The following is a 26,290-nucleotide window of genomic DNA, read 5'->3' as shown; positions in this document are numbered from 1 at the left end:
GGAGATCAGAAGCTGACTTCAGGGACTGCTTCAGGTGGGCAGTCAAGGTAGCCACTGAACAGGATGCCTAGAAGTCCTTATATGGGGGCTTCCAAGTAAGAGAGCATTAAAGATAAACTCCTCATCATTGGATACACTCAGCCAGGCAACACTAGCAGGCCAAATACTGTCATTCAGGAGATATACAGGAAAAAAATATAAAAAAAAAAAGAAAGGAAGTTAGAAAATATATGGGCAGGGCAGAAGGATATAGGAAAAAATAAGTAGAAGAGAAAAACAATATTGCGAAAGAGATAGAGAAGTGCTTAAACATCTGTTTTGAGTAATACTGTAGTACTAACCACTCAATTCACTTGCTGTGTATCAGGAACTTGGTGCTCGGTGAACATTAGACTTGGAAGGAATCAAGGGAGTTAGCCTGACAGAGCAGGACATTACATTAATGATAGTTTTCTTCTATTCCCTCAGTTTTCAGATTAGAAAATGAGACACAGAGGTCACTGACCTGTCAGAGGTGCTGTAGGCTAGTCATGAGCAGGGCCAGTGTCCACAAGCCCTATCTCTGATGAAAACATCAGTAATGTTTTCTTTATGATTGCTTTGCAAAAAACTAGGAAAAAAAAAAAAACAACAAAGCAAAGATAATAATCTTGTCCTCAGTGAACTTAAACATTTTCCATCTAAAGTTGTCTACATTCTTTATTCCTTCAAGGACCATCTCAAATCAAAATTTAAAATAATAATAATAATAATAAAGGAACACATAAGGGTTTTCTTTGCCAAAGGTAAGCATTTCTCCCTTTGCATGCCCAGTGCATCTTGCCTTCATATCTTATGACATTTACTTCTTCCTCTGTCTGGGTTTCTTCCTCCTCTCTCTTCCCTGATCCCACACACACACACCAAGGAATTACACGTAGAGCTATACACATACACAGATCTCTATGTGCACATATGCCCCTATACAGAGACACCCCCAAAAACACACACACAAGCTCCTGAGAGAAGCATCTGTGCTCAGTCACAATTGTGTCCTCTGTGGTACTTTACACATAGGGATCTGCTAAAAATTATTTCTGGGGGAAATTAGCTCCAGGGCTACCTGAGGACACAAGCACTGGAATTCACCAGGCATCACTAGTGTATGATATTTTTAAATTGAAGTATAGTTGATTTACAATGTTGTGCTAATTTCTGCCATACAGCCAAATGACTCAGTTATAGTGTATTGTTTTTTTGATAGGTGAAAGCCCTCTGCAATCTCATGGCTTTAACTGCCACCTGTGAGTGATGATATTAAGTATATATCACCTGTTCAGAACTCATCTCCAGCTTCATCCTCTCACTGCATTCTAAATATCATATAGGTATCAAAGACAATACTCCCAAAATAGAAATCATCAAGTTTCCCACCATAGCTGCATGATTTTCTTTCACTTACATCACCCCACCCCTCTCCCAAGCTGGAAATCTTATTGTTGTTATTGATGAGGCCCACAACCTTATCTCAAGTACCCCTATTATGTGAAAAGTTCAAGTCTTTCTTGTTTTTTCTCATTCTAATGCCTCTTCTCTTTTTTTTTTGCTGTATAATTCAAGTCTAGGTTTTCATTATTTCTAACTTGCATTATTGAAATAATATAATTGATTTACTGGTCTCTGCTCCAATTCCAGTATATACATCTCAACAAAATGCCGGTCTCCTATTCCAAATTCCAAATGCTCCAAATTACTTACAGATTAAAATTTGAATGTCTTGCTCTGATAATCAAGGTCCTCTATTTTTTGGACTCCATTTATATTTCCAAATTTGCCTAGTATGATTTCCCTTCACATACCAAGAAGCCAGAAAAACTGATATTCCTATTTCTGGTGGTTTCCTATCTCTTTGTTCCTGCAGTTCCATTTACTTTCTCCTTTCTCTCACTTATACAAATTCTAACTATTCTTATAATTCCCTCAAATGCACATAATACTTTAGGGATACCTCATCCAAGGCAGGGCACTCATCACTTCCTATCTTACATTACAGTGATTTTGATATATAGCTCTTCTCCTATCCTTGAGTATATGCTGTTTCTTTAAGAATATACTTGTTGAGTGCTTGAGAGCACAGTCCATGGCTGATTTATCTTTGTAACTCCCACAATGCCTAGCAAAATGCATGCATATTATAGATATTCAATAAATATATGTTGACTTAACAAATAAGCATTCATTTATCTGAAAATGACAAAGAAAGTTCCGAGACCTTTACTTATTTAAAAAAAAAAATCAACACCATTATTTACCATAGGATTTGTTCATAGTTATTTATTTCCTCTGAAATATAATCAGTAGCTAAACTACCAGTGTTGATTAGCACTTTCAATAATTATTATTTTAAATGGTATTGAATATACATGCAATCCAATCCTTATGGGAAGATTAAGATTTCATCATAATGATTCAGTCTATGAGTACTTCTTCTTTCAGTACATCAAAAGTTTAGCAGTCTTCAAACAGATATGGACAACACAGTGCTTTCCAATGTAACATCTACAGGACTGGAGAGAAATTGTGACATTCATTTTATGTTTAAAGACTATTCTTTATTTCCCAGGTGTGATGGGAGAATATGAGCCAAAAATTGAGGTCCATTTCCCTTTCACAGTTACAGCTGCTAAGGGAACAACTGTTAAGATGGAATGCTTTGCACTTGGCAAGTAAGTACATATCCTTCTGTATTTACACACGGTTGTTTATTAAGAAGATGTGACATATCTTCTTTTTGGATCACTTATTTTGCTAGGTTTTATTTTCTTTGAATGAAACCTTGAAGCTCCTTGGTGGGTATTCATTTTTTAAAAGAAGGTTAAATGGGAATTGACGAAGTAACCAATTATCATCTTTCTGGTTATTTCTATGAACAATAATGTATATAGTTTTGCCATTTTAACATAAGGGAAAAGTATTTAAATAATAGAAGAGCTTTACATCTCTTTGCTTACTTGTCTTAAAATTTCAGTATCATTCTTAAATTTCCTTCAGCAATGATGAAATAAAATGAAATGAAATAAAAAGGGGATAAGGTGCTATCCCCTCCTTATGTAAAGGATATAGATCCTGGTAAGATATAATAAGACAAGAGTATAAAAATCATAAATAGTTACACTGATGCAATTGATTATTTCAGTCTCTCCTGAGATAATAACATGATAGCACCAGCTGTCAATATGTATAACATGCAATCATTCCCCAAATCAGAAAGATGATTTACATCACACTCTAATGCCTGCTATGATTAATGATTCTATTTCTGAGGTTTTAAATCTCACAATATATAATCACTTGTCAATGATGTTTACAGTATAAATATTGGGCATAGGAACAGGAGTGAGATTTTGATTATATTTGATTAGAGTATTATGATTTATTTTAAATAGAGTGTTGTAGTTTTGTGTTTTTTTTAGGGTGATAGGACCTCAGAGTCCTTTCTAGACTCTATAATTATAATTTGCATAAATGCATCTCTATCAGAGTTACTAATCATTCAACCTCAGTCGTGGTGAGCTAACTCCCGCAGCATACTATAAAGTACTTGGAGATAAAACATGCTCTAAAAATGTGTTTGAAGTAGGTGTAGTCTATGGGTGAGAAAAATATTAGTAAATATGAAAAATTCAGCTAGTAAGAGGAGGTTTAGGGCATGACAGTAGTAATCACCATGTTTTCTAATATTAGGACTGATTGAAATAATATATGTGCAATTCTGTTTAAATCTGAGTAGGAGCAAGATCATAATAAACTAAAAACAAAATAAATTGTTGGATGGTCTATTAAAAGTATTGAGTGGTCCAGCAAAAGATGCCTGTAAGTAGAAACATATTTCAATAATTTAAAATTCATCCAGGAGTTATTTGGCAGATATCTGAGGAAGATTTCCAAACTCATATATATTAGTTAAATGCATGAGATTCAATAATACCTTAAAAGTAATGTTTTTTACCATCTGCCCATGTTGTGGTACCAAGTAGGCCTGAAAATGTCCCAAGTGAACTGATCAATTCTGATAAATACAAAAATAATTATTTGGCTTGATGTCAAAGGTTTTAGTATATCCTACAGTTAAATAATTCTTAAATGCCAGAATTTGCACTAAAGCCGCAAACAAAAGGAGGGCATACTGTAAAACAAATTAGAGAACTAGATTCATAGAGAAAAAGCAATATGGGAAATTTCCCCAGGCAGGCTTATTTAATAAGTTTGATGTGTTTGCTTTTGGAAGTCTTGAAATATGCTTAGTAAATTGATCCTTAAAGTCCCTTTCATTCTAGGTAGGATCCAACTGTCAAATTAAGTTCTTTTAATACTTTATTTTTTTCAACTTCTCCACTCCTTCTTTGCTACTCCCTCTCCCCTCATGAAAATAAATAAATAAATAGGAAGATGAACAAAACACACAGCCTGTCAAGAAGGTCTCTGCTGCCCATTTGATATTCTTTATGTGAAGTGTCACAATTATGAAAAAAAAAATCACGTTACGAAGAGATTTATCTCTACCTAAAGACTAACTTACCACTCTGATGAAAGTAAATAAGATCAAAGAAATAACATCTTTACATGTGTTAATTTCTTTACAGCACATTATCATGTGGAGTAGACCATCATTGCATCCCGACATGATCACAGCAATTTCAGATTAGTACCTGAGCATCTGCTTCATTCCCACAGCTCACCTGAGCTGCTTCCCACTTTAACAAGTACATGATTCTCTGGCAGACATTTGTCTGTCCAAAATCTTCAGTATCTGTCACTAGATATCGATCCACACCTTGCCACTCAAGCTGATTTGTCCCCTCAGTCTGTCCACATGGAATGGTTTAACCAAATCTTCCTCCTAGAATATTATAACCAAATTCTGGCACAGAGCACTTCAAGCTCTTTTCTATCTTATGGGCCTTGCACTTGCTGTTTCCTCCATCAGGACCATCTTTTCCGTTCTTTCTATGCTGGCTCCCACTTATTCTCTGGCCTCAACTTAAATATCACCCTCTAAGAGTTCATCTTAATACTTTGTTTAATTCACACCCATTACACTGCATCTCAGTTCTTGTATTTGTTTCTTCATAACCCTTAATACAGCTCTAAAATATTTACGTATGTGTTTCTCTACATAAAATTTATATATATATAAATTTATATATAAATTTATATATATTATATTCACCGTATCAGTCAGGAATCCAGCTGGAAAGACTCCGATGGCTCAAAAGAGTTTAGTAAAGGTATAAGTTGAAATTCATGTCCTGACTTTTTCCCCATGCCTTCTGATCACCTCTGGTGGCTCTCATGTCTAAAGGCAACCAGAAACCAGCTTGCAAGCCCAGAGGATGCAGTTGGCAGTACAGAAAAGAAGGCAGAGAGTCTGGGGGAAGAGGAGGGTGACAGGCAAGGGAGGCAAACAGAATAACCAGCAAGTCACCATCAGTAAGTTCTAAGCTCCATGAGGGCAGGAGTCATGACTGCATTCTTCACTTGTATTTCCTAGTGCCAACCACAGTGCTTGGCACAGAGCACTCAGGAGATATTTGTTGAAGGAATAAATGAACTCAGAGAATACTGTGTCTACTTAATCTAATCAACTCTGTATTAACAGATAATAAATAATAAATAATAGCCTTTATTTTCACATGTCAAAATATACTTCCATTGCTCACAAAATATGTTTGTTTGTTTTACTCCTTTTGAAACGTACATTTACCTCTATATATAATCTGTCCCTAAAGGCATTCAGTTCTTGTAACTTAGAGGATGTAAATTAATGCAGTCATAGTTGCACAGATAATTTAAAAATATATGAATGGATATTTTTTCTGTATTCTTAAAGGAAAATAGCAGAAGGCAAGTGATATTAGGTTATCAAATTTTACTATGTCTTAATATCACACAGGTTCAGCAACCTGGCAAATTTGAAGTTAAATAAAAAGTCAACAGGAAAGTTGTAAGCTGAAAGTTTTCTTCTAAAGAAATCTCTACTTAAATCTGAATTTAGAAAAAAATCAAATGGTTTCTCTGTAGGCTACTGCAGCAGAATACAATAGGAATGTGCTGGTTACACCCTGAGAAATCTCTCTGGAAATAGAATCACACAGCACTGAGTACAGAAAGAATGCATAAAGTAACTGTCACGCTATGTTTAGTATTGGTCAATTCTGCAAAGGTATAGGGTTGGCCAAAAAATGTCTTCGGTTTTTAAGTAAAAATAAAAGACACATTTTTCATTTTTACCAAGAACTTTGTTGAACAAAATATTCACCCTTCTGTTCCACTACCTTCTGCCATTTTTCAGGCAATTTCATAATACCACCTTCCCAAAACTTTTTACCTTTTTGAGCAAAGAACTCTTCCAGGTGCCTTTTACAGTCTTCCAGGGACTGTAATTTGAAATTTCCCTGGAAGAGAATTTTTTAAAGACCGAAATAAATGGAAATCCGAAGGTGCAATGTCTGGTGAATACGGTGGATGAATCAGAACTTCCTAGCCAACCTGTAACAGTTTTTGCCTGGTCATCAAATAAACATGTGGTCTCACGTTATCCTGATGGAAGATTATGGGTTTTCTGTTGACTAATTCCGGACTTTTCATCAAGGGCTGCTTTCAGCTGGTCTAACTGGGAGCAGTACTTGTTGGAATTAAATTAATCATTTGGTTTTCCAGACGGAGGTCATAACAGAGGACTTCCTTCCAATTCCACCATATACACAACATCACATTCTTCGGATGAAGACCAGCTTTTGGTGTGGTTGGTGGTGGTGCATTTCGCTTGCACCACGATCTCTTCCATTCTGCATTATTGTACAGTATCCACTTTTCATCGCCCGTCACAATTTGTTTTAAAAACGGAGCGTTTTCATTACATTTAAGTAGAAAATCGCATGTGGAAATACCATCAAGAAAGTTTTTTTTTGCTTGACTTATGTGGAACACAAGCATCAAAGCAATTAAAGTAACCAGGCTGGTGCAAATGATTTTCAGTGTTTGATTGGTATAATGTTGATTGTTCTCAATTAATGTCTCGATTTGATCGCTATCAACTTCAACTTGTCTACCCGACCGTGGAGCACCCTCCAGCGAGAAATCTCCAGCACAAAACTTTGCAAACCACTTTTGACACGTTCGATCAGTCACAGCACCTTCTCCAAACACGGCACAAATTTTTTTTTGCATTTCAGTTGCATTTTTACCTTTCTCGAAATAATGAAGCATAATATGCCTAAAATGTTGTTTTTTTCTTCGATCTTCAATATTAAAATGGCTACAAAAAATTCACCAATTTTGATAAGTTTTTTTTTTTTTTAAATGCATGCTGATATAACAGCTGTCAATACAATCTAACGAAATTGTTTCAAATGAAGTTAAAGATAACTAAGTGCTACTAGTGCCATCTTACAGAAAAAACTGAATGAACTCTTTGGCCAACCCAATATAATTTCCCCGGAAAAATGGGAAATGCTTAACGAGGATCCATCAGGAAACAAAGGTGTGTAAAGACTTGGGAAATACAGCAAAGTGTAAAAAAGGGGAGGTGGATTAATTACTTTGGAAGAAAAGACTGTTTTAGACATATAAAATGTTATTATCAAGAGATCACCCACAAGCTGTTCTCCAGTTTCAACAAAGTGGGAAGAGGGTGAAATTCCAACATTATGGGATTAAACTAGCAGAATTAGATTGGGTATAATGTAGAAGTTCCGAAAAAAGTTGTTAGAGGGAAAATGGGTTATCCGCAGAGGCAGTAGAAGCTTTTCTCCCCACACTGCTGTAATAATATAGTAAGATCCACTTGTCTTCTAATAATTTAGATGTAATGTTTTCTGAAAGGAGAGAAATGGTCTGGGTCAGGTTGGAAATGAACATTTTAAACATTCTCTTTTTCTGGCCACTCATCCACCCACTGGGGCTGAATATTAAGAGTAGAAGGCTAGAGTCAGGCAGACTTAATTAGCTACCTTTTTGCAACTACATTATTACGCAACATTTTAAAGTGGTTGGTGGTATGTGCAGGAAATAGAAAGGAAGAGTGTTGCCTTTTTTTACTCAGCAATCAGCTCAGTGACTTTAGTTTGGGAAGAAAGGGTGTCTTTGATATTTCCCAGGTTGGCTTTTAAACACAGGACACAAAATTCTTGAAAGGAAATGAGAGGTAAGAGGTCAAAAGACAATGCAAGTAAGGAATCTCTTAAGACCCTAATAAATATTTCATTTCAGTGGTTCTCTCTGAATGTGGTATGCCTAGAGATTATCATACTAAGTGAAGTAAGTCAGATAGAGAAAGACAAATACCCTATGATATCACTTATATGTGGAATCTAAAAAAGTGATACAAATGAACTTTTTTTACAAAACAGAAACAGACCCACAGACTTAGAAAATAAACTTATAGTTACTAAAGGGGAAAGTTGGGGGAAGGGATAAATTAGGAGTTTGGGATTAACATATACACACTACTATAGATAAAATAGATAATCAACAAGGACCTACTGTATAGCGCAGGGAACTCTACTCAATATTCTGTAATATCCTATATGGGAAAAGAATCTGATAAAGAATAGATATATGTATATGTATAACTGAATCACTTTGCTGTACGCCTGAAACTAACACAACATTGTAAATCAACTAAACTCCAATATAAAATAAAACTTTTTTTAAAGAAAGAAATGCAGTAAAAAAGAAAAACCAGAAAGTTGGTGATATTTTCAACTGGTGGTACTCGGTATTTAAGAATAGTCTATATAAGTTGTTAGCAAGGTCACACAGAGCAAAACAAGAACTTTAAAATATGGAGAGTTAGTAAGTGCAAGAAGTAGCTACCATCTCTTGGGCAGAGGGAAAAAAAGGAAGAGTTGGAATCATTAAAAATTAGAAGTTTGGAGGCACTCCTCTGGGACTCAGATCTCTGAGGAGTGAGCACCAGCCAGCTGGCTGGTGCTAAGTTTTCCGAGGTGGCGGTGTGATGCAGCTCGAACTACAAGTGTTGGAAAAACTCAAATTGGTTCGTTTGCTGCTTTGGGAAGAATGCCCTGCTGAGGTGCCATTCACAGGAATCTCAAGCAGACAGTGAGCAACAAGGAGTACGTCCCTTCTCCCTCCTCTGTCCTTGCAGCCTCTCTCTAGTGCCCCCCTCCTGGCAGTGCAGAAATATGGTTTCCAGAATCCTAGCCCTTGTATCACAAAGCAGAGTAAGAAGAGTGAAGCTGAGAGATGGTAATTTAATAACCAGCACAAGTTCCACTTTACATTTTCAAACTCATCTTTTAATCAACCATGGACACCCCTTCCTGTATCTTATGCCCACATGCTTTCCTGCATCTTAGGCCCACATGCTTTCCTGCATCTTTTGCCCACATGCTTTCCTGCCTATGTGGTCCTGCAACTCGGATACTTCAGTCTAAAATACCCTGCCCTCACAATCCCTGTTCAATCTTCAGGGTTTAGGTTTAGGTCAAATGCCCCTTCTCTATTAATTCCCACCTGTTTTACTCGAGATTCAATATCTTTTCTTTGGAACCATATAAGCACCTATATTTCACTATTTAGCCTGCCCCATTGGGCCAGCTGTGTATATCTGTCTACTGTGCTAAATTTTTGGATCCCTAGAGTATTCTTATATGCAGCAAGTGTTGAATATGTTTACTGAATTGAATTCAGATATGAGAAATGTGGTCAATTATTTGTAACAGGATGTATGTTATTGTCTTGGTTTGGTCAGACAGAAGTCTCCAGATGCCTTTCACATGTCTAGGCCCTGAAAATTCAGACCACTTTATATTAGCTACAGTTTTCTGGCAGGTTTCATTTCACCATATGACCTTTTGCAGACCCCAGAAAGATCACTAGATATGTCACACGGCCACCACCAACAAAGAAGTAAAATTTGGTCACTGATGCTTAAATGACCCCTTACACAAGAGCAAACTTGGGGTTGTTCTGTAATAAAAAAGCCATATGCTATAAAGCAACATCGGTTTATCTACTATGACAATCTTACAGGCAGATTTTTTTCCTTTACTTTACCTGTTCCTTATCTTGCTTTTGCAGCCATTAACACACAATCAGATCAGCTGTGCTCAAAAGGCCTTGAACCAGTTACTGTAATAATTATGTGAATGACCTTTCCAGACTCATCTGAAACCTGGTGGTGAGGTGGGAGGGAAGAACACATTCAATTTCCTGCCCTTTTTAGTTCCTGCTTATCTCTCTTTCAGATAACATTTACAAATCATCTTTTGTTACACTCCATCAAACGCCTATTAGGGAACCAGGACATTAAGTAATTTTTTTCTTTTTATATGTTTATTGCAAATAACAAAGCACCAGTTATCAATTCATAAAGTCATTTTTTGCTGTAGTTTATGTTTCATTTTCCTCGGTCCTTAGCCAAGTTGTCTCATATGGCTGCTCTTATGTCCCATTGTAACTGTGAGAATGACAAATATTCCCCTGAGACTTCCCACAGTCTGCAACTGGCAAAGGTTCCTCAAAGAACTGGCTCTTTAGTTACAGACTGATGATTTATTAATACTGTTTATTTGGAACTGCCAGTCACTAAGGGCTGTAGGAATTAAAAATAAATTGGAGTTGTGTGGTATTTGTCTATCAAACCAAAATCAAATTACTTAATCGTTAGATTGACAGAAGATCTGGGGATAGGAGTTAGTCTCTGGGTCTAGGAATCAATAAATGTTTAGATATCAAAGGAAAGTGGTACGTTATGGATTCAAGAAAATTACCCTTGTGAGCTATTGGTTGCTTCAGTATTGTTGAAACGAAGGATGCATCCTCATTTCAGATGGTACCCAAAGGAAATAGGTGCTGGAAGAACCTTAAAGATCACATAGACTGTTATCAATTTGTAGATGGGAAAATGAGACTCTGCAGGGAAAGGTTAGACCAAGACATGTAGGCATGCTGGCTAGACTAATTATCTAATGCTTCATCATTTGATGCTCTTTATATTTTCAACATTCTTCCATAGTGCCAAGTATGGAAGGGAGTGTTTTATTTACTTATTTACTTTTGCACTCAGAAGTGTTATCTATTTCTAGGGACACCAGACCAATTTATTATTCACATTTGGAGTCACAGTTAACAGGCATCATATTTCTAACTTTTCCAGAGCTGTCTTAGGACCACTTAATCTGCCTCACCAGAAAAACTGCATACCTGCACCAGGCCTCACAGCTAACATGCTATAGAGGCAGAACCAGGTCTTCTGATTCTAAAACTAATGCTCCTCTCAACTTACCATACCACTTTTCAGTTGCTAAGAATAATTTCCATTTTTATCATAGCAACTCTTTTTCTGGATGCATTCAAGTATCTCAGTGATTAGGAATATTAGTATAGAGTACAAGTCGTGAAGAGCATAAAGCAAGAGATAATTCCAAAATGACTGAGCTTTTTATTTGGATTATTTTAGACTCCTCCAACAGCTTTATTTTGGGTGAATCTCCCTGGAGTTTCATAGAATAACCTCTTCCACTGGAAGTTGATTGAGGGATCAGAAATTGGTTGGCCGTTAACATTCATAAAGAGGATATAAGGAATCAGTATCTCCCTCAGGAAGATAAAATAGAGAAAAAGAGTTGTAGGGGCTTCCCTGGTGGCGCAGTGGTTAAGAATCCGCCTGCCAATGCAGGGGACACCAGTTCGATCCCTGGTCTGGGAAGATCCCACATGCCATGGAGCAACTATGTGCGTAAGCCACAACTACTGAGCCTGCATGTTGCAACTACTGAAGCCCATGCGCCTAGAGCCCATGCTCCACAACAAGAGAAGCCACCACAATGAGAAGCCCATGCGCTACAACTAGAGAAAGACTGTGTACAGCAACGAAGACCCAACGCAGCCAAAAATAAATAAATTTTTTAAAAATTAAAAAAAAAAAGAATTGTACTTGAGAGATTTTTAGGTTTGAAGGAGGTCAATGATGATGTCCAGGGTTTGAGGTAGGATACTTGGCTATTAAAGTTAGGGAGAGGAAGGTGTAAAGGAAGGTGTATTGTATTAGTAAGTCATACTTGATCATGACACATTCAAATTTTCAGAGTTGCTGAAATGAAAAATATAAAATTTTAAAATGTATAAAATACTAATGGCATGCATTTTACCAATGCTTGGTACCTAAATTACCAATTTAGTATCAAATCATTCTAAAAATTATATATGAAAACATCCTAATGTTGTAAATTCCTTTGTCTAGTGGACAAGTTTTGATACTCCCCTAGCTCAAACAATATCGATATGACAAAAATAAACATATGACAAGTAGGCTTTATTCATAGTACAATGAATCAATAAGAAGCATACCACTTTTAAGAGTCTCGTTCCACAAACGAGACCCTGGAGGGTCCAGGCTGGATTCCTAGAACTCCAACTAAAATACAGCTCCCACACCCCACCCCCTCATTTACCTACAAGAAGAGATTTTACTGCCACTGGAGGTGAGACAGCCACTCAGAGTATAAAGTCATATCTTTCAGTCTTGCTTCTGTTTCATCTTCACCTGTTTAATCACCATAAATGTCTCTTAAATTCATTCCCACTTAGTTGGTGCAAAGTGAACCTTCATGGATTGAATTAAATCTTTCATTAATACAACAGGTATTTATATATGATCAAGATAAATCAAGAATAAACTAATATATCAGAGACTTCTAAGCCTGAGACCACATATGCATAGGTATTCAGACTGTAAAATTAAAAGTGGCTCTATTAGTCTGCACCTCATAAGATGGCTTCACCATGGTAGGGCCTCATACAGTAGTGTCTGTTCCTGTATGTATAAATGTCAGAAACATTTTTTTTACAAGTGATATATGGGTTCTAGCATGATTGAGTTGTCCTACGAAAGTCACTCCGATAAATCAGAAAAATCTGTGATAATTTGCTAGTAACCAGAACTGGTTGTCTATAGAAATAAAGAATGCCCTCAGTAGAAAACATGAGTAATTAGAAAGTAGGTGGCTTCTGAGCACAGAGCTAGAACAAAGAGAGTGGACTTCCCTATGGGCTGTAACTATCATGTCATTGCAAGTCGTTGTATTGCCCTTCTCTTCTCAAAATATTTCTGTATATATACCACCTGTCAAGATTAAAAACATCTCTTCTCTGGGTGGTGTTAAAGAAAAACTAATTTTATTTATTTATTACTATAATCATCATCATTATTGTTATTTTCTACTTTTCCAATATGATTTATCAATTACAAAAATAATTAATACTAAGTTTTTACAATACAAAGGTTTTTAGTATTATGTAACCTCATGACTACATATAACAATTCTCAAAAGCAGTTTTCCTTTTATTCATTACATATTTAAGTTGGTGGTTTGCTCTGAGTTTGTAAGGAGACACTTTTGCCTTAGTAATCACATATTTAGAAATCATATTCCAGGGTCTCGACAGAAATATTTCAATGAATGCCTAATCCCACCAATTCTAATGTATGTCTTCTTCTTCTCAATTCAGAATTTATCCTGAGATTCAGATGATACATCACATCTGTATGTCTTTAATCTTTTTGCAAGATATTTGATAGAGTAGAAAACTTTCCCTTATATCTCTGATGTCAGTGACACCCAGGACACATAAGACCACATATAAAGTTCATTTGTTCACTCTCATGTTCTTACCAAATGAGTAACCAGGGACATAATTCCATCTCTGTCTTTGGAATATCTGTTTCAGTGCATCATAAAACTTGGAAACAGGTGCCACTGAGATGAGGTGGGGAGGGTGAATCACGGGGAAAAGGCTGTTACTTGAACTGTATTTTTCAAAACCATCTCCTATGCCTTTACTGTACAGGTAACATTAGCTAAGCTTTTATTTATCCTTGCAATAATATTTATTGCAAAAAAATTTACTGTGAAGTTAAAACATTACAACTTCATATTCTTTACTTCTATGCTGCAAATATAATAGTATTCTTAAAAATATGCAATTAAATGAAATACATCTGCATGCATAATGTATAATCAAAGTGGTTCTGAATTGTCTTATAGGTCATGCTTTGTTGCCTTAGATAATTTTTGACTCTCCATTCTATCTAAGCATTTTCTATTTCAGATGACAGTAGAGGGCCTCATTCTCTTTTGATTTGGTACTTTTTGCATTCATTGTCCCTGGCTGTGTGCTTGATCTTCAATGGTAGAATCACATGCACATGGTAGCATTTGCTGCAATTAAGCAATTTGCATTGCCTGTACAAGTGAAACATGTAACTGTGGGTATGTATGTGTCTGTATGTGAATAAATGGTTAAATCCACAGAAAGAATATCTCAAGATAGAAAATGTTAAGAAAACTAAACATCTGTCATCATGATTTTTCTTTATTCTTTTTTTTTTGTAATGTAATATAGTAGCACCTACCTTCTGTTCCTGTCACTGTTTTTGTTGGTAGCTATGTGGTACAGAATAGTTTTCATGTCAAATCTTTATAATAATATTTTGTAGACTGAAGAATAATTTTAACTGATAGCCAATAGACACAAAAATGATACTCAAAGGGGACTTGTGTCAGCTGCTGTTTCATAGTAGAAAAGCAAATGAAAAGTACTTTTGACCACTTCTAGTCCTTACTTTTCTTTTGGGGATCGAATCAATCTGGTTACAACTTTTAGAATGTCTTATTTATGGCCATTTTTTCAAAGGAAGGTACATTATGAAATCAGGTCACTTGTTTTATACATCCCTGCAGAGAAATGTAGCCTTCTCAACATTTCTGAAAGAACACACAACAGGGTTTCCTACACTGAAACAAAGGGGAAGAACATCTTCCTGTCTCCACCTTCATATAATCCCATTACATTTAGCCACATTACATTGAAAGAAAGCATAGATATATACACTCCAAAGTACACATTTAAAAAAAATGTCACATCTATGAAATCCAGATATATATTACAATTGACGGTGTGTTGTGTTTAATTGGCAATGTTTTCTTTCTTAGTTATTCTTAAAATAATGGTGTGTCTTACAATCAGAGGTGTCTTGGATGTGATGAATTAGAGCAACAGTCCCCAGCCTTTTCGGCACCAGGGACCAGTTTCGTTGAAGACAATTTTTTCATGGATGGGGTGGGGGATGGTTTCAGGATGATTCAAACACATTACATTTATTGTGCACTTTATTTCTATCATTATTACATTGTAATATATAATGAAATAATTATACAACTCACCATAATGCTGACAGGAGGTGGAGCTCAGGCAGTAATGTGAGCAATGGGGAGTGGCTGTAAATACAGATGAAGCTTCATTTGCTCACCAGCAGCTCACCTCCTACTGGGTGGCTGGGTTCCTAACAGGCCTCAGACTGGTACTGGTCCATGGCCTGGGGGTTGGGGACCCCCCGAATTAGGGTAACTAAGGCTAAAGTGGTATATGTTAAGTCTCAACTTAGTGATCAAGTCAATCAGAACCTGAATGATAGCATATTCTTCCTTCACTTATATGCAATTTAATTTTAAAAATCTGAGTTAATAAACAGAATATCTCCCCTGTAACATTGCAAAGCTATTAGAAAAATGGTTGTTGACTGCATATTTTTATCTTATTAAGTCAACAATAGTTATGCTAGCATCAATAATATCAGTTACTTCCAATCATGTCATCTGTGAGATTCCACATACAAACAGATTTTTAAAGCAGGGATTGAATAAAAAGGAAGCTAGTCCATGAGAATCCCTCCTCCCATTGCTTCATCATTTCTTAACTCTCTGGTTGTTACTTAGTCTGTGTCACAAATAACAGAAAATAGAAGAAACATAAAGAATGATATCTAAAGAGATTATACATAAAATGATTAACCCATTAGGTTCTTGTTTTGTTTTCATTTGGGGATTAAAGGAGTAAAATGGAAAGGATAAATATTCATATATTTTCAATGACTTAAATGTGTAGAAAAAAATCTATTAAAAGTCAGATGTCCAATTAGGCAAACTAACTGTACTGCTGAAGTATTTCTTCAGACTGCTTCTTAAAGGCTTTATTGAAGGATCATTGGCATGCAATAAAATGTTTAAAATATGCAATGTGATACATTTTAACATATGTATACATCCATGAAACTATCACATAGCCACATGATGAACATATTCAGTACCCATCAACATATCTACATGTAAATGTGTAATTTTTCCCTTCTTCCCATCCATGCATTCTCAACCCCAGAAAACCAATGATCTCACCTCTGTTCTGTCACTGAAGTTTAGTGGCAACCCTGCATTGAACAAGTCTATTGGCACCATTTTTCCAACAACATTTGCTCAATTCATGTCTATTTGTCACATTTTGGTTATTTTCACAATATTTTAAAATTTTATTATTATTATGGTTCTTATATTTGTCATGGTGATCTGGATCTTCGATGTTACTATTACAAAAAGATCACAACTCACTAAAGTTCAGATGATAGCATTTTGTACCAATAAAGTTTTTTTTTGTCTGGTTGTTTGTTTTTTGTTTTTTTTTTTTAATTTTTGAATTTTATTTAATTTATTTTTTTATACAACAGGTTCTATTAGTCATCAGTTTTATACACATCAGTGTATATAAGTCAATCCCAATTGCCCAATTCAGCACACCACCACCACTCCACCGCTTTCCCTGCTCGGTGTCCATACGTTTGTTCTCTATATTTGTATCTCAATTTCTGTCCTGCAAACCGGTTCATCTGTACCATTTTTCTAGGTTCCAAATATGTGTGTTAATGAATGATATTTGTTTTTCTCTTTCTGACTTCTTTCACTCTCTATGACAGTCTCTAGATCCATACACGTCTCAACAAATGACCCAATTTCGTTCCTTTTTATGGCTGAGTAATATTCCATTGTATATATGTACCACTACTTCTTTATCCATTTGTCTGTTGATGGGCATTTAGGTTGCTTCCATGACCTGGCTATTGTAAACAGTGCTGCAATGAACATTGGGGTGCATGTGTTTTTTGAATTATGGTTTTCTCTGGGGATATGCCCAGTAGTGGGATTGCTGGATCATATAGTAATTCTATTTTTAGATTTTTAAGGAACCTCCATACTGTTCTCCATAGTGGCTGTATCAATTTACATTCCCACCAACAGGGAAAGAGGGTTCCCTTTTCTCCACATCCTCTCCAGCATTTGTTGCTTGTAGATTTTCTGATGATGCCCATTCTAACTGGTGTGAGGTGATACTTCATTGTAGTTTGGATTTGCATTTCTCTAATAATTAGTGATATTGAGCAGCTTTTCATGTGCTTCTTAGTCATCTGTATGTCTTCTTTGGAGAAATGTCTATTTAGGTGTTCTGCCCATTTTTGGATTGGGTTGTTTGTTTTTTTCATATTGAGCTGCATGAGCTGTTTATATATTTTGGAGATTAATCCTTTGTCTGTTGATTCATTTGCAAATATTTTGTACCATTCTGAGGGTTGTCTTTTCGTCTTGTTTATGGTTTCCTTTGCTGTGCAAAAGCTTTTAAGTTTCATTAGGTCCCATTTGTTTATTTTTGTTTTTATTTCCATTACTCTAGGAGGTGGATCAAAAAAGATCTTGCTGTGATTTATGTCAAAGAGTATTCTTCCTATGTTTTCCTCTAAGAGTTTTAGAGTGTCTGTTCTTACATTTAGGTCTCTAATCCATTTTGAGTTTATTTTTGTGTATGGTATTAGGGAGTGTTCTAATTTCATTCTTTTATATGTAGCTGCCCAGTTTTCCCAGCACCACTTATTGAGAGACTGTCTTTTCTCCATTGTATATCCTTGCCTCCTTTGTCATAGATTAGTTGACCATAGGTGCGTGGGTTTATCTCTGGGCTTTCTATCTTGTTCCATTGATCTGTGTTTCTGTTTTTGTGCCACTACCATATTGTCTTGATTACTATAGCTTTATAGTATAGTCTGAAGTCAGGGAGTCTGATTCCTCCAGCTCCATTTTTTTCTCTCAAGACTGCTTTGGTTATTCGGGGTCTTTTGTGTCTCCATACAAATTTTAAGATTTTTTGTTCTAGTTCCGTAAAAAATTCCATTGGTAATTTGATAGGGATTGCTTTGAACCTGTAGATTGCTTTGGGCAGTATAGTCATGTTCACAATATTGATTCTTCCAATCCAAGAACATGATATATCTCTCCATCTGTTGGTATCATCTTTAACTTCTTTCATCAGTGTCTTATACTTTTCTACATACAGGTCTATTGTCTCCTTAGGTAGGTTTATTCCCAAGTATTTTATTCTTTTTGTTGCAATGGTAATGGGAGTGTTTCCTTAATTTCTCTTTCAGATTTTTCAGCATTAGTGTATAGGAATGCAAGAGATTTCTGTGCATTAATTTTGTATCCTGCAACTTTACCAAATTCATTGAACAGCTCTGGTAGTTTTCTGGTGGCATTTATAGGATTCTATATGTGTAGTATCATGTCATCTGCAAACAGTGACAGTTTTACCTCTTCTTTTCCAATTTGTATTCCTTTTATTTCTTTTTCTTCTCTGATTGCCATGGCCAGGACTTCCAAAACTATGTTGAATAATAGTGGCAAGAGTGGACATCCTTGTCTTGTTCCTGATCTTAGAGGAAATGCTTTCAGTTTTTCACCATTGACAATGATGTTTGCTGTGGGTTTGTCTCATATGGCCTTTATTATGTTGAGGTAGGTTCCCTCTATGCCCACTTTCTGGAGAGTTTTTATCATAAATGGGTGTTGAATTTTGTTAAAAGCTTTTTCTGCATCTATTGAGATGATCATATGGTTTTTATTCTTCAATTTGTTAATATGGTGTATCACACTGATTGATTTGCGTATATTGAAGAATCCTTGTTCCCTGGGATAAATTTCACTTGATCATGGTGTATGATCCTTTTAATGTGTTGTTGGATTCTGTTTGCTAGTATTTTGTTGAGGATTTTGCATCTATATTCATCAGTGCTATTGGTCTGTAATTTTCTTTTTTTGTAGTATCTTTGCCTGGTTTTGGTATCAGGATGATGGTGGCCTCTTAGAATGAGGTTGGGAGTGTTCCTTCCTCTGCAATTATTTGGAAGAGTTTGAGAAGGATGGGTGTTAGCTCTTCTCTAAATGTTTGATAGAATTCACCTGTGAGGCCATCTGGTCCTGGACTTTTATTTGTTGGAACATTTTTAATCACAGTTTCAATTTCGTTACTTCTGATTGGTCTGTTCATATTTTCTATTTCTTCCTGGTTCAGTCTTGGAAGGTTATACCTTTCTAAGGATTTATCCATTTCTTCCAGGTTGTCCATTTTATTGGCATAGAGTTGCTTATAGTAGTCTCTTAGGATGCTTTGTATTTCTGCAGTGGCTGTTGTAACTTCTCTTATTTCATTTCTAATTTTATTGATTTGAGTCCTTTCCCTCTTTTTCTTGAAGAGTCTGGCTAATGGTTTATCAATTTTGTTTATCTTCTGAAAGAACCAGCTTTTAGTTTTATTGACCTTTGCTATTGTTTTCTTTGTTTCTATTTCATTTATTTCTGTTCTGATCTTTATGATTTCCTTCCTTCTGCTAACTTTGGGGTTTTTTTGTTCTTCTTTCTCTAGTTCCTTTAGGTGTAACGTTAGATTGTTTATTTGATATGTTTCTTGTTTCTTGAGGTAGGCTTGTTTAGCTATAAACTTCCCTCTTAGAACTGCTTTTGCTGCATCCCATAGGTCTTGGATCATCGTGTTTTCATTGTCATTTGTCTCTAGCTATTTTTTGATTTCCTCTTTGATTTCTTCAGTGATCTTTTGCTTATTTAGTAACGTATTGTTTAGCCTCCATGTGTTTGTGTTTTTTACATTTTTTGACCCATAATTCATTTCTAATCTCATATCGCTGTGGTCAGATAAGATGCTTGATATGATTTCAATTTTCTTAAATGTACTGAGGCTTGATTTGTGACCCAAGATGTTATCTATCCTGGAGAATGTTCCATGTGCACTTGAGAAGAACGTATAATCTGCTGTTTTTGGATGGAATGTCCTATAAATAGCAATTAAGTCTATCTGGTCTATTGTGTCATTTAAAGCTTCTGTTTCCTTATTTATTTTCATTTTGGATGATCTGTCCATTGGTGTAAGTGAGGGGTTAAAGTCCCAGACCATTATTATGTTACTACCGATTTCCTCTTTTATAGCTGTTAGCAGTTGCCTTGTGTATTGAGGTGCTCCTATGTTGGGTGCATATATATTTATAATTGTTATATCTTCTTCTTGGATTGATCCCTTGATCATTATGTAGTGTCCTTCCTTGTCTCTTGTAATATTCTTTATTTTAAAGTCTATTTTATCTGATATGAGTATTGCTACTCCAGCTTTCTTTTGATTTCCATTTGCATGGAATATCTTTTTCCATCCCCTCACTTTCAGTCTGAATATGTCCCTAGGTCTGAAGTGGGTCTCTTGTAGACAGCATATATATGGGTCTTGTTTTTGTATCTATTCAACAAGCCTGTGTCTTTTGGTTGGAGCATTTAATCCATTCACATTTAAGGTAATTATCGATATGTATGTTCCTATTACAATTTTCTTAATTGTTTTGGGTTTGTTTTTGTAGGTCCTTTTCTTCTCTTGTGTTTCCCACTTAGAGAAGTTCCTTTAGCATTTGTTGTAGAGCTGGTTTGGTGGTGCTGAATTCTCTTAGCTTTTGCTTGTCTGTAAAGCTTTTGATTTCTCCATTGAATATGAATGAGATCCTTGCTGGGTAGAGTAATCTTAGTTGTAGTTTCTTCCCTTTCATCGCTTTACGTGTATCATGCCACTCCCTTCTGGCTTGTACAGTTTCTGCTGAGAAATCAGCTGTTAACCTTATGGGAGTTCTCTTGTATGTCATTTGTTGTTTTCCCCTTGCTGCTTTTAATAATTTTTCTTTGGCTTTAATTTTTGCCAATTTGATTACTATGTGCCTCGGCGTGGTTCTCCTTGGGTTTATCCTGTATCGGACTCTCTGTGCTTCCTGGACTTGGGTGGCTATTTCCTTTCTCATGTTAGGGAAGTTTTCGACTATAATCTCTTCAAATATTTTCTCTGATCCTTTCCTTCTCTCTTCTCCTTCTAGGACCACTTCAATGTGAATGTTGTTGCATTTAATGTTGTCCCAGAGGTCTCTTAGGATGTCTTCATTTCTTTTCCTTCTTTTTTCTTTATTCTGTTCTGCAGCAGTGAATTCCACCATTCTGTCTTCCAGGTCAGTTATCTTTCCTTCTGCCTCAGTTATTTTGCTATTGATTCCTTCTAGTGTTGTTTTCATTTCAGTTATTGTATTGTTCATCTCTGTTTGTTTACTCTTTAATTTTTCTAGGTCTTTGTTAAACATTTCTTGCATCTTCTCGATCTTTGCCTCCATTCTTTTTCCAGGGTCCTGGATCATCTTTACTATCATTATTCTGAAATCTTTTTCTGGAAGGTTGCCTATCTCCACTTCATTTAGTTTTTTTTCTGGGGTTTTATCTTGTTCCTTCATCTGGTATATAGCCCTCTGCCTTTTCATCTTGTCTATCTTTCTGTGAATGTGGTTTTTGTTCCACAGGCTGCAGCATTGTAGTTCTTCTTGCTTCTGCTCACCAATAAAGTGTTTTTAAATTAAAGTATGTACATTGTTTTTTTAGATGCAATGTTCTTTCACACTTAATAAACTACAGTGTACTGCAAACATAACTTTTATGTGCATTGGGGAACCAAAAAATTTTCATGACTGCCTTTATTGCAATATTTGCTTTATTGTGGTAGTCTGGAATTGAACCCACAATATCTTTGAAGTATGGCTGTAATTATCTTGAGATTCATATAAGTTGTTAGATGTGTAAATAATTCATTCATTTATATTGCTAAGTAGTATTCCATTTAATGACAATACCATAATGTGTTCATATATTCACCCATTGATGGACATTTTGGTTGCTTCCAAGTTTTAACTGTTGCCAATAAAATTTCTATAAACATTTGTTTACAAGTCTTTGTATGTACATAAGACTTTATTTTTCTGTAAATAACACGTTAAGTATTTCCTCTAGTTTTTTGAACATATGTAATGTAGTTGCAATAACTGTTTTAATGTTCTTGTCTATTAGTTCTATCATATGTGTCTTTTTTGCATGTCAGTTTCAGTTGATTGATCTATTTTTCCTCCTCATTATGAGTTATATTTTCCTGATTCTTTGCGCACCTGGCAGTTTTTCATTTGATGTAAGATATTTGAATTTTACATTGTTGGATGTTGGGTATTTTTGTATTCTTAACCTTTGTTCTGAGATGTGGTTAAGTTACTTGGAAAAAAAAATTGATCAAGTTTTTCTTTTACACTTTTTTAGACAGGACCTGAGCGCCATTTAGTTGAGGGTTAATTTTTCCCTACCACTGAGGCAAAACTTTTCTTTGTACTCTAGACAATGGCTCCTGAATTTTGAGATTCTCCACTCAGGCTATTAGGGTAGGAACTATTTCTGGCCCTGGCAAATTCTGAGTACTGTTCCTTCCAGTCCATTCAGGATGTCCTTTGCCACCTATAAGTATTTTTCTCAAATGCATATGCTGATTCATTCTAAACTGAATAATCAAAGGGAATCATCTGTAGATCTCTAACATTCTCTCTCTATGCAGCTCTCCTCCTTTGAGTACTGTGAACTCTAGCTGCCATAGTTCCCTAGATTCCCAAATCTGTCTCTTCAACTCAGGAAGACAGCTGGTCTTTGCCTGAGTCTCTGATACCTGGAAACTTTGTTCAGGGAGCAAACTGAATCAGGTGTGTGGCTCAACATGCATATTTAACTTATTTCAGGGGTCATTGTCCTTCACAGCCTGATGTCTAAAATTTTGAGATCGGTGTTTTCATATATTTTGTCTAGTTTTCAGCTATTTTCTCTTCAGTCATTTTTAGCTTTTTGGCAAGGAGTAACTGGAAGGTCAAAAGTAAAGGCACCCTGACCATCTTTATCTAAGCAAGAAGGCAGAAATAAAGCATATGGGATATAGCATATTTTACTTGACTTTATTAGAAAAAAAGTATTGTATAAATTCTGACAGTAGAAAGATAATAAAATAGTTCTTTGACTGAATCCTTCCTCAGAAACAATTTGAAATAGGAGAAACACAAAGCAAAAGTAATTTTATAATGTAACCCTATAATCCTCAAAAAGAAATCTGCCAGATTAAATTCATGGGAACCTGTAACTTTTCTATAGTTTAATAAGGTGTATTTTTAGTGCCAAGTGATAAGACAAGAACAAAGGCTTTTAGTTTGAGATACCTAATTTCAAATATTGATTGACCCAATCATTTACCAGCTATATGACATCAGATGAGTTATCTTCTAGATCAAATCTCATATTCAAAATCTGTAGGGTAGGAATAACAATATCAACCTGATAAAATTGCTATTAGATTTCACTGAGAGACTCAACAGTAAAGGCTTGTAAATTACATGTTAATTCCCTCTTTTACCCTAGTTCTCTGGAATATTTGTGAAACATTGTTTATTTATGAAACATTTGCCTATAGTTTAATGTTTTGCTTCTTTCTGAAATACCATCCAAGACACAGTCATTTCTCAAGCTTTTCTTAAACCAGGAATGCCAATGTTCTATAAACCTCACACTCTCTACTACCATTCAAGTTTTCATGGTTTCAAATGAAAATAGACCATAGAAAATCCACTCTCTGTCTTTCTGCTTATAATATATATTGACATGTGCCTTAGTAATCTAAAGATATTCTGAACCTATAAAAACATTTCTATACATATGAAATACTGGGAATTTTTTGTCAGTTTTGTCTTTCCCAAATATTCTTTCAGGTCAAAAGCCTTCTATTTTCCCCACGAGTTTAAAGACTATTTCTTTAGAGCTGATTTTACATGTTAAGTCAAGGGTGACATTTTACTGGCTGCTGTTAATATTTAAAATATTTTATATGATTATTTGAGCATCAAATTTAACATACTGATCTTAAAGAATTCCAAGAGGCCACAAAATTTGCAAAATATAAATATCAATTGTCAAGTATTTAGGAAAAAAATATATATATATGATAAATACTGCTCTACCATTAATTTTAATGGCTTAATAACTATTGCTATAAAATCCATATGCTATGGATATAGAAAAAAATGGTTAAGCAAAATAGCTTGAGTTATATTCTAGTTTTAATTACAATATGGGCTAGAATCTTCTCTGCTTAAAAAGGTCCTCAGTGACTTTAAAATCTGTAGGGTAATTCAATTATAAAAAGTGCAAGTGCAATGCAGATAGAAATATAACTCAAGAAAAATGACACTGAAGGGCAAATTTGAACCTCTGTTCCTCCATAGCTGATACAGACTATGGTGTAATCTACTCCTTATATGAAATGGTTTATAGGCTTTTTGTGTCCCCTTGGCTTTTGTGGGCTTTATTCAGTTTAAAAAATGTCTTTAATAAGGAATATAAATTTTAAACATGTAAAAATTGGGAATAAATCTTCACAGCACTTTCACTCTATCTTTATAGCAAAATAATATTGTCTGTTAATAAATTGTTCAATATCTGCTTATGTCCTATATTCAAAAAATTAGAATCTTAAGGCTTGTTCTGTACTTTATTTGCATGGAAATTCATTCAGAGCCTTGTGCTCCATAAATAAACTGAATACTAGCTAACATGTAAACTGAATACATGTTAACCTTCATAAACTGCTCTGGGCTGTACATGGAACTACAGTGTGCTACGTTTTGGATACATGGTATATGTGAGGATAGGGAGAAATAGATAGAATTAATTTTTACCAGTACAGTCAAATTGTCATGCTTGATATACTTTTGCACTAACCACCTAATGGTAAATAAATTCAACTGTATTAGAGAACAGAATTTACTATCTTAAATGTAGATGAAAGTCATAGCTTTCTCATTAGCATGGAATATCACTAGCATAGTATCTTAACCACTTGAGAGATTAAGCTATGCCATAGATTTGTATAATCAACTGTGTACAAATACTACAAGTATGCCACATATTCTGTCCATTTCTCTCCATCCCTTCTCACTATATATCCTAAAGAGCCAAAGGAGTCATGTTCATGAATATGTTTATTGAACATGTATGAAAATAATGGCTTCAGAGTTAACTTTCTTTTTTTTTCCTAGCTAGAGGATTATTTAATGTCTTTTTCAGTTTACTTACCTGTAAAACAGAGAAAATAAAGCATACTTCTTAGGCATCTGTGAAATTAAATCATATACCAAATAAAAATCTGAGAACAAAGTAGAAGGTCATTTAGTAATAGCTATATAGTTTTATAGTCCAAGAATCATAGATGAATCAAGAGTCAGGAAAAGCACGCTTCCCAAACACAATCTTTTCACAAATTAAGGCTTAGATAGAAATTAAATACCTGTAAGAGTCTCCCTTGAAATCACAAAGCTGGGTCTAGAATCCCCATCTCAGTACAAATTAGCTACTATACTTTCCACTGCATAGTGTATAGACACTAGCTTTACATAAAACTCTTGTGGCTTCTAGCAGCAACTTTAATGTGTCTCTAACTTATTGATGTAAGGATACACAAGAGAGCAGAGATTTTATTTTCCTCCTTTACTGACAGAATTCATAGCGTCAACCATGAACATATGAACTATACACTTCAATGTCATATAAGTTCTGATGCACCTAACTATATACTCAGTTCAACTTGAAAAATATTTTGGGAACCTGGGGGATGGAGGAGAGTGAGGATAAACATTTATTTTGGTATATTTGCCCCATGAAGATTCTGAGAAGGCAGTCATTCTGAAAATGTTACTGTAGTGATATCATCAGATACAGCAAATCAGGTTGTCTATTTGAATGTTCTAAATGCTACTTTTCAGCTATGGCATTTAGTTGTATTAATGTGGATTTAGTTTTAATATATTAAGGAATTATATTTTATTTTACTATGGATTATTTTCAGTATTATTATCAACTTCAATTTTAACCTTAACACTAGACAAAGCAGGAAATTACTCAAAATGGCAGGGTTATAAATAAAAACAACTTGAAATGTTCTAGAGAAAAAAGGCATTAATGTTTCTTATAGCATTGTAAATTTAATTAGCAAGGAAAATATATTAAGTAGCTTCAGGCTTCCTCTGTAAGCAATGTACTATTTGGAATAACCATTACTGGGAATCTTTCACAAGGATAAGTCTAATCCTATGGATTTATTATGATTATATGCTTATCAAAAACGAAAGTTTAAAGAGTATTAAGAAAGGACTATCTGCCAATGTATACCAGCACTATTGAACCAAAAT

General features: G+C 35.1%; 1 protein-coding gene across 2 annotated transcripts in view; it reads left to right on the top strand.

Moving 5' to 3' along the window:
• The window catches only part of CNTN5 (contactin 5), a 1,367,783-nt gene that overhangs the window by 1,002,871 nt on the left and 338,622 nt on the right, over nucleotides 1–26,290 (top strand). For both annotated transcript variants that reach the window (XM_082409880.1, XM_082409881.1), the window contains one exon: nucleotides 2,603–2,705. In XM_082409880.1, coding sequence (XP_082266006.1) covers nucleotides 2,603–2,705 — 103 coding nt within the window. The remainder of the gene's footprint in view (nucleotides 1–2,602; nucleotides 2,706–26,290) is intronic.

This window comes from Balaenoptera physalus (assembly GCF_965194825.1).
Source record: "Balaenoptera physalus genome assembly, chromosome: 10".
Taxonomy (NCBI): Eukaryota; Metazoa; Chordata; class Mammalia; order Artiodactyla; family Balaenopteridae; genus Balaenoptera; species Balaenoptera physalus.
Note: the sequence above shows the minus strand (reverse complement) of the source record. Positions and strands in the feature narration are given on the sequence as shown.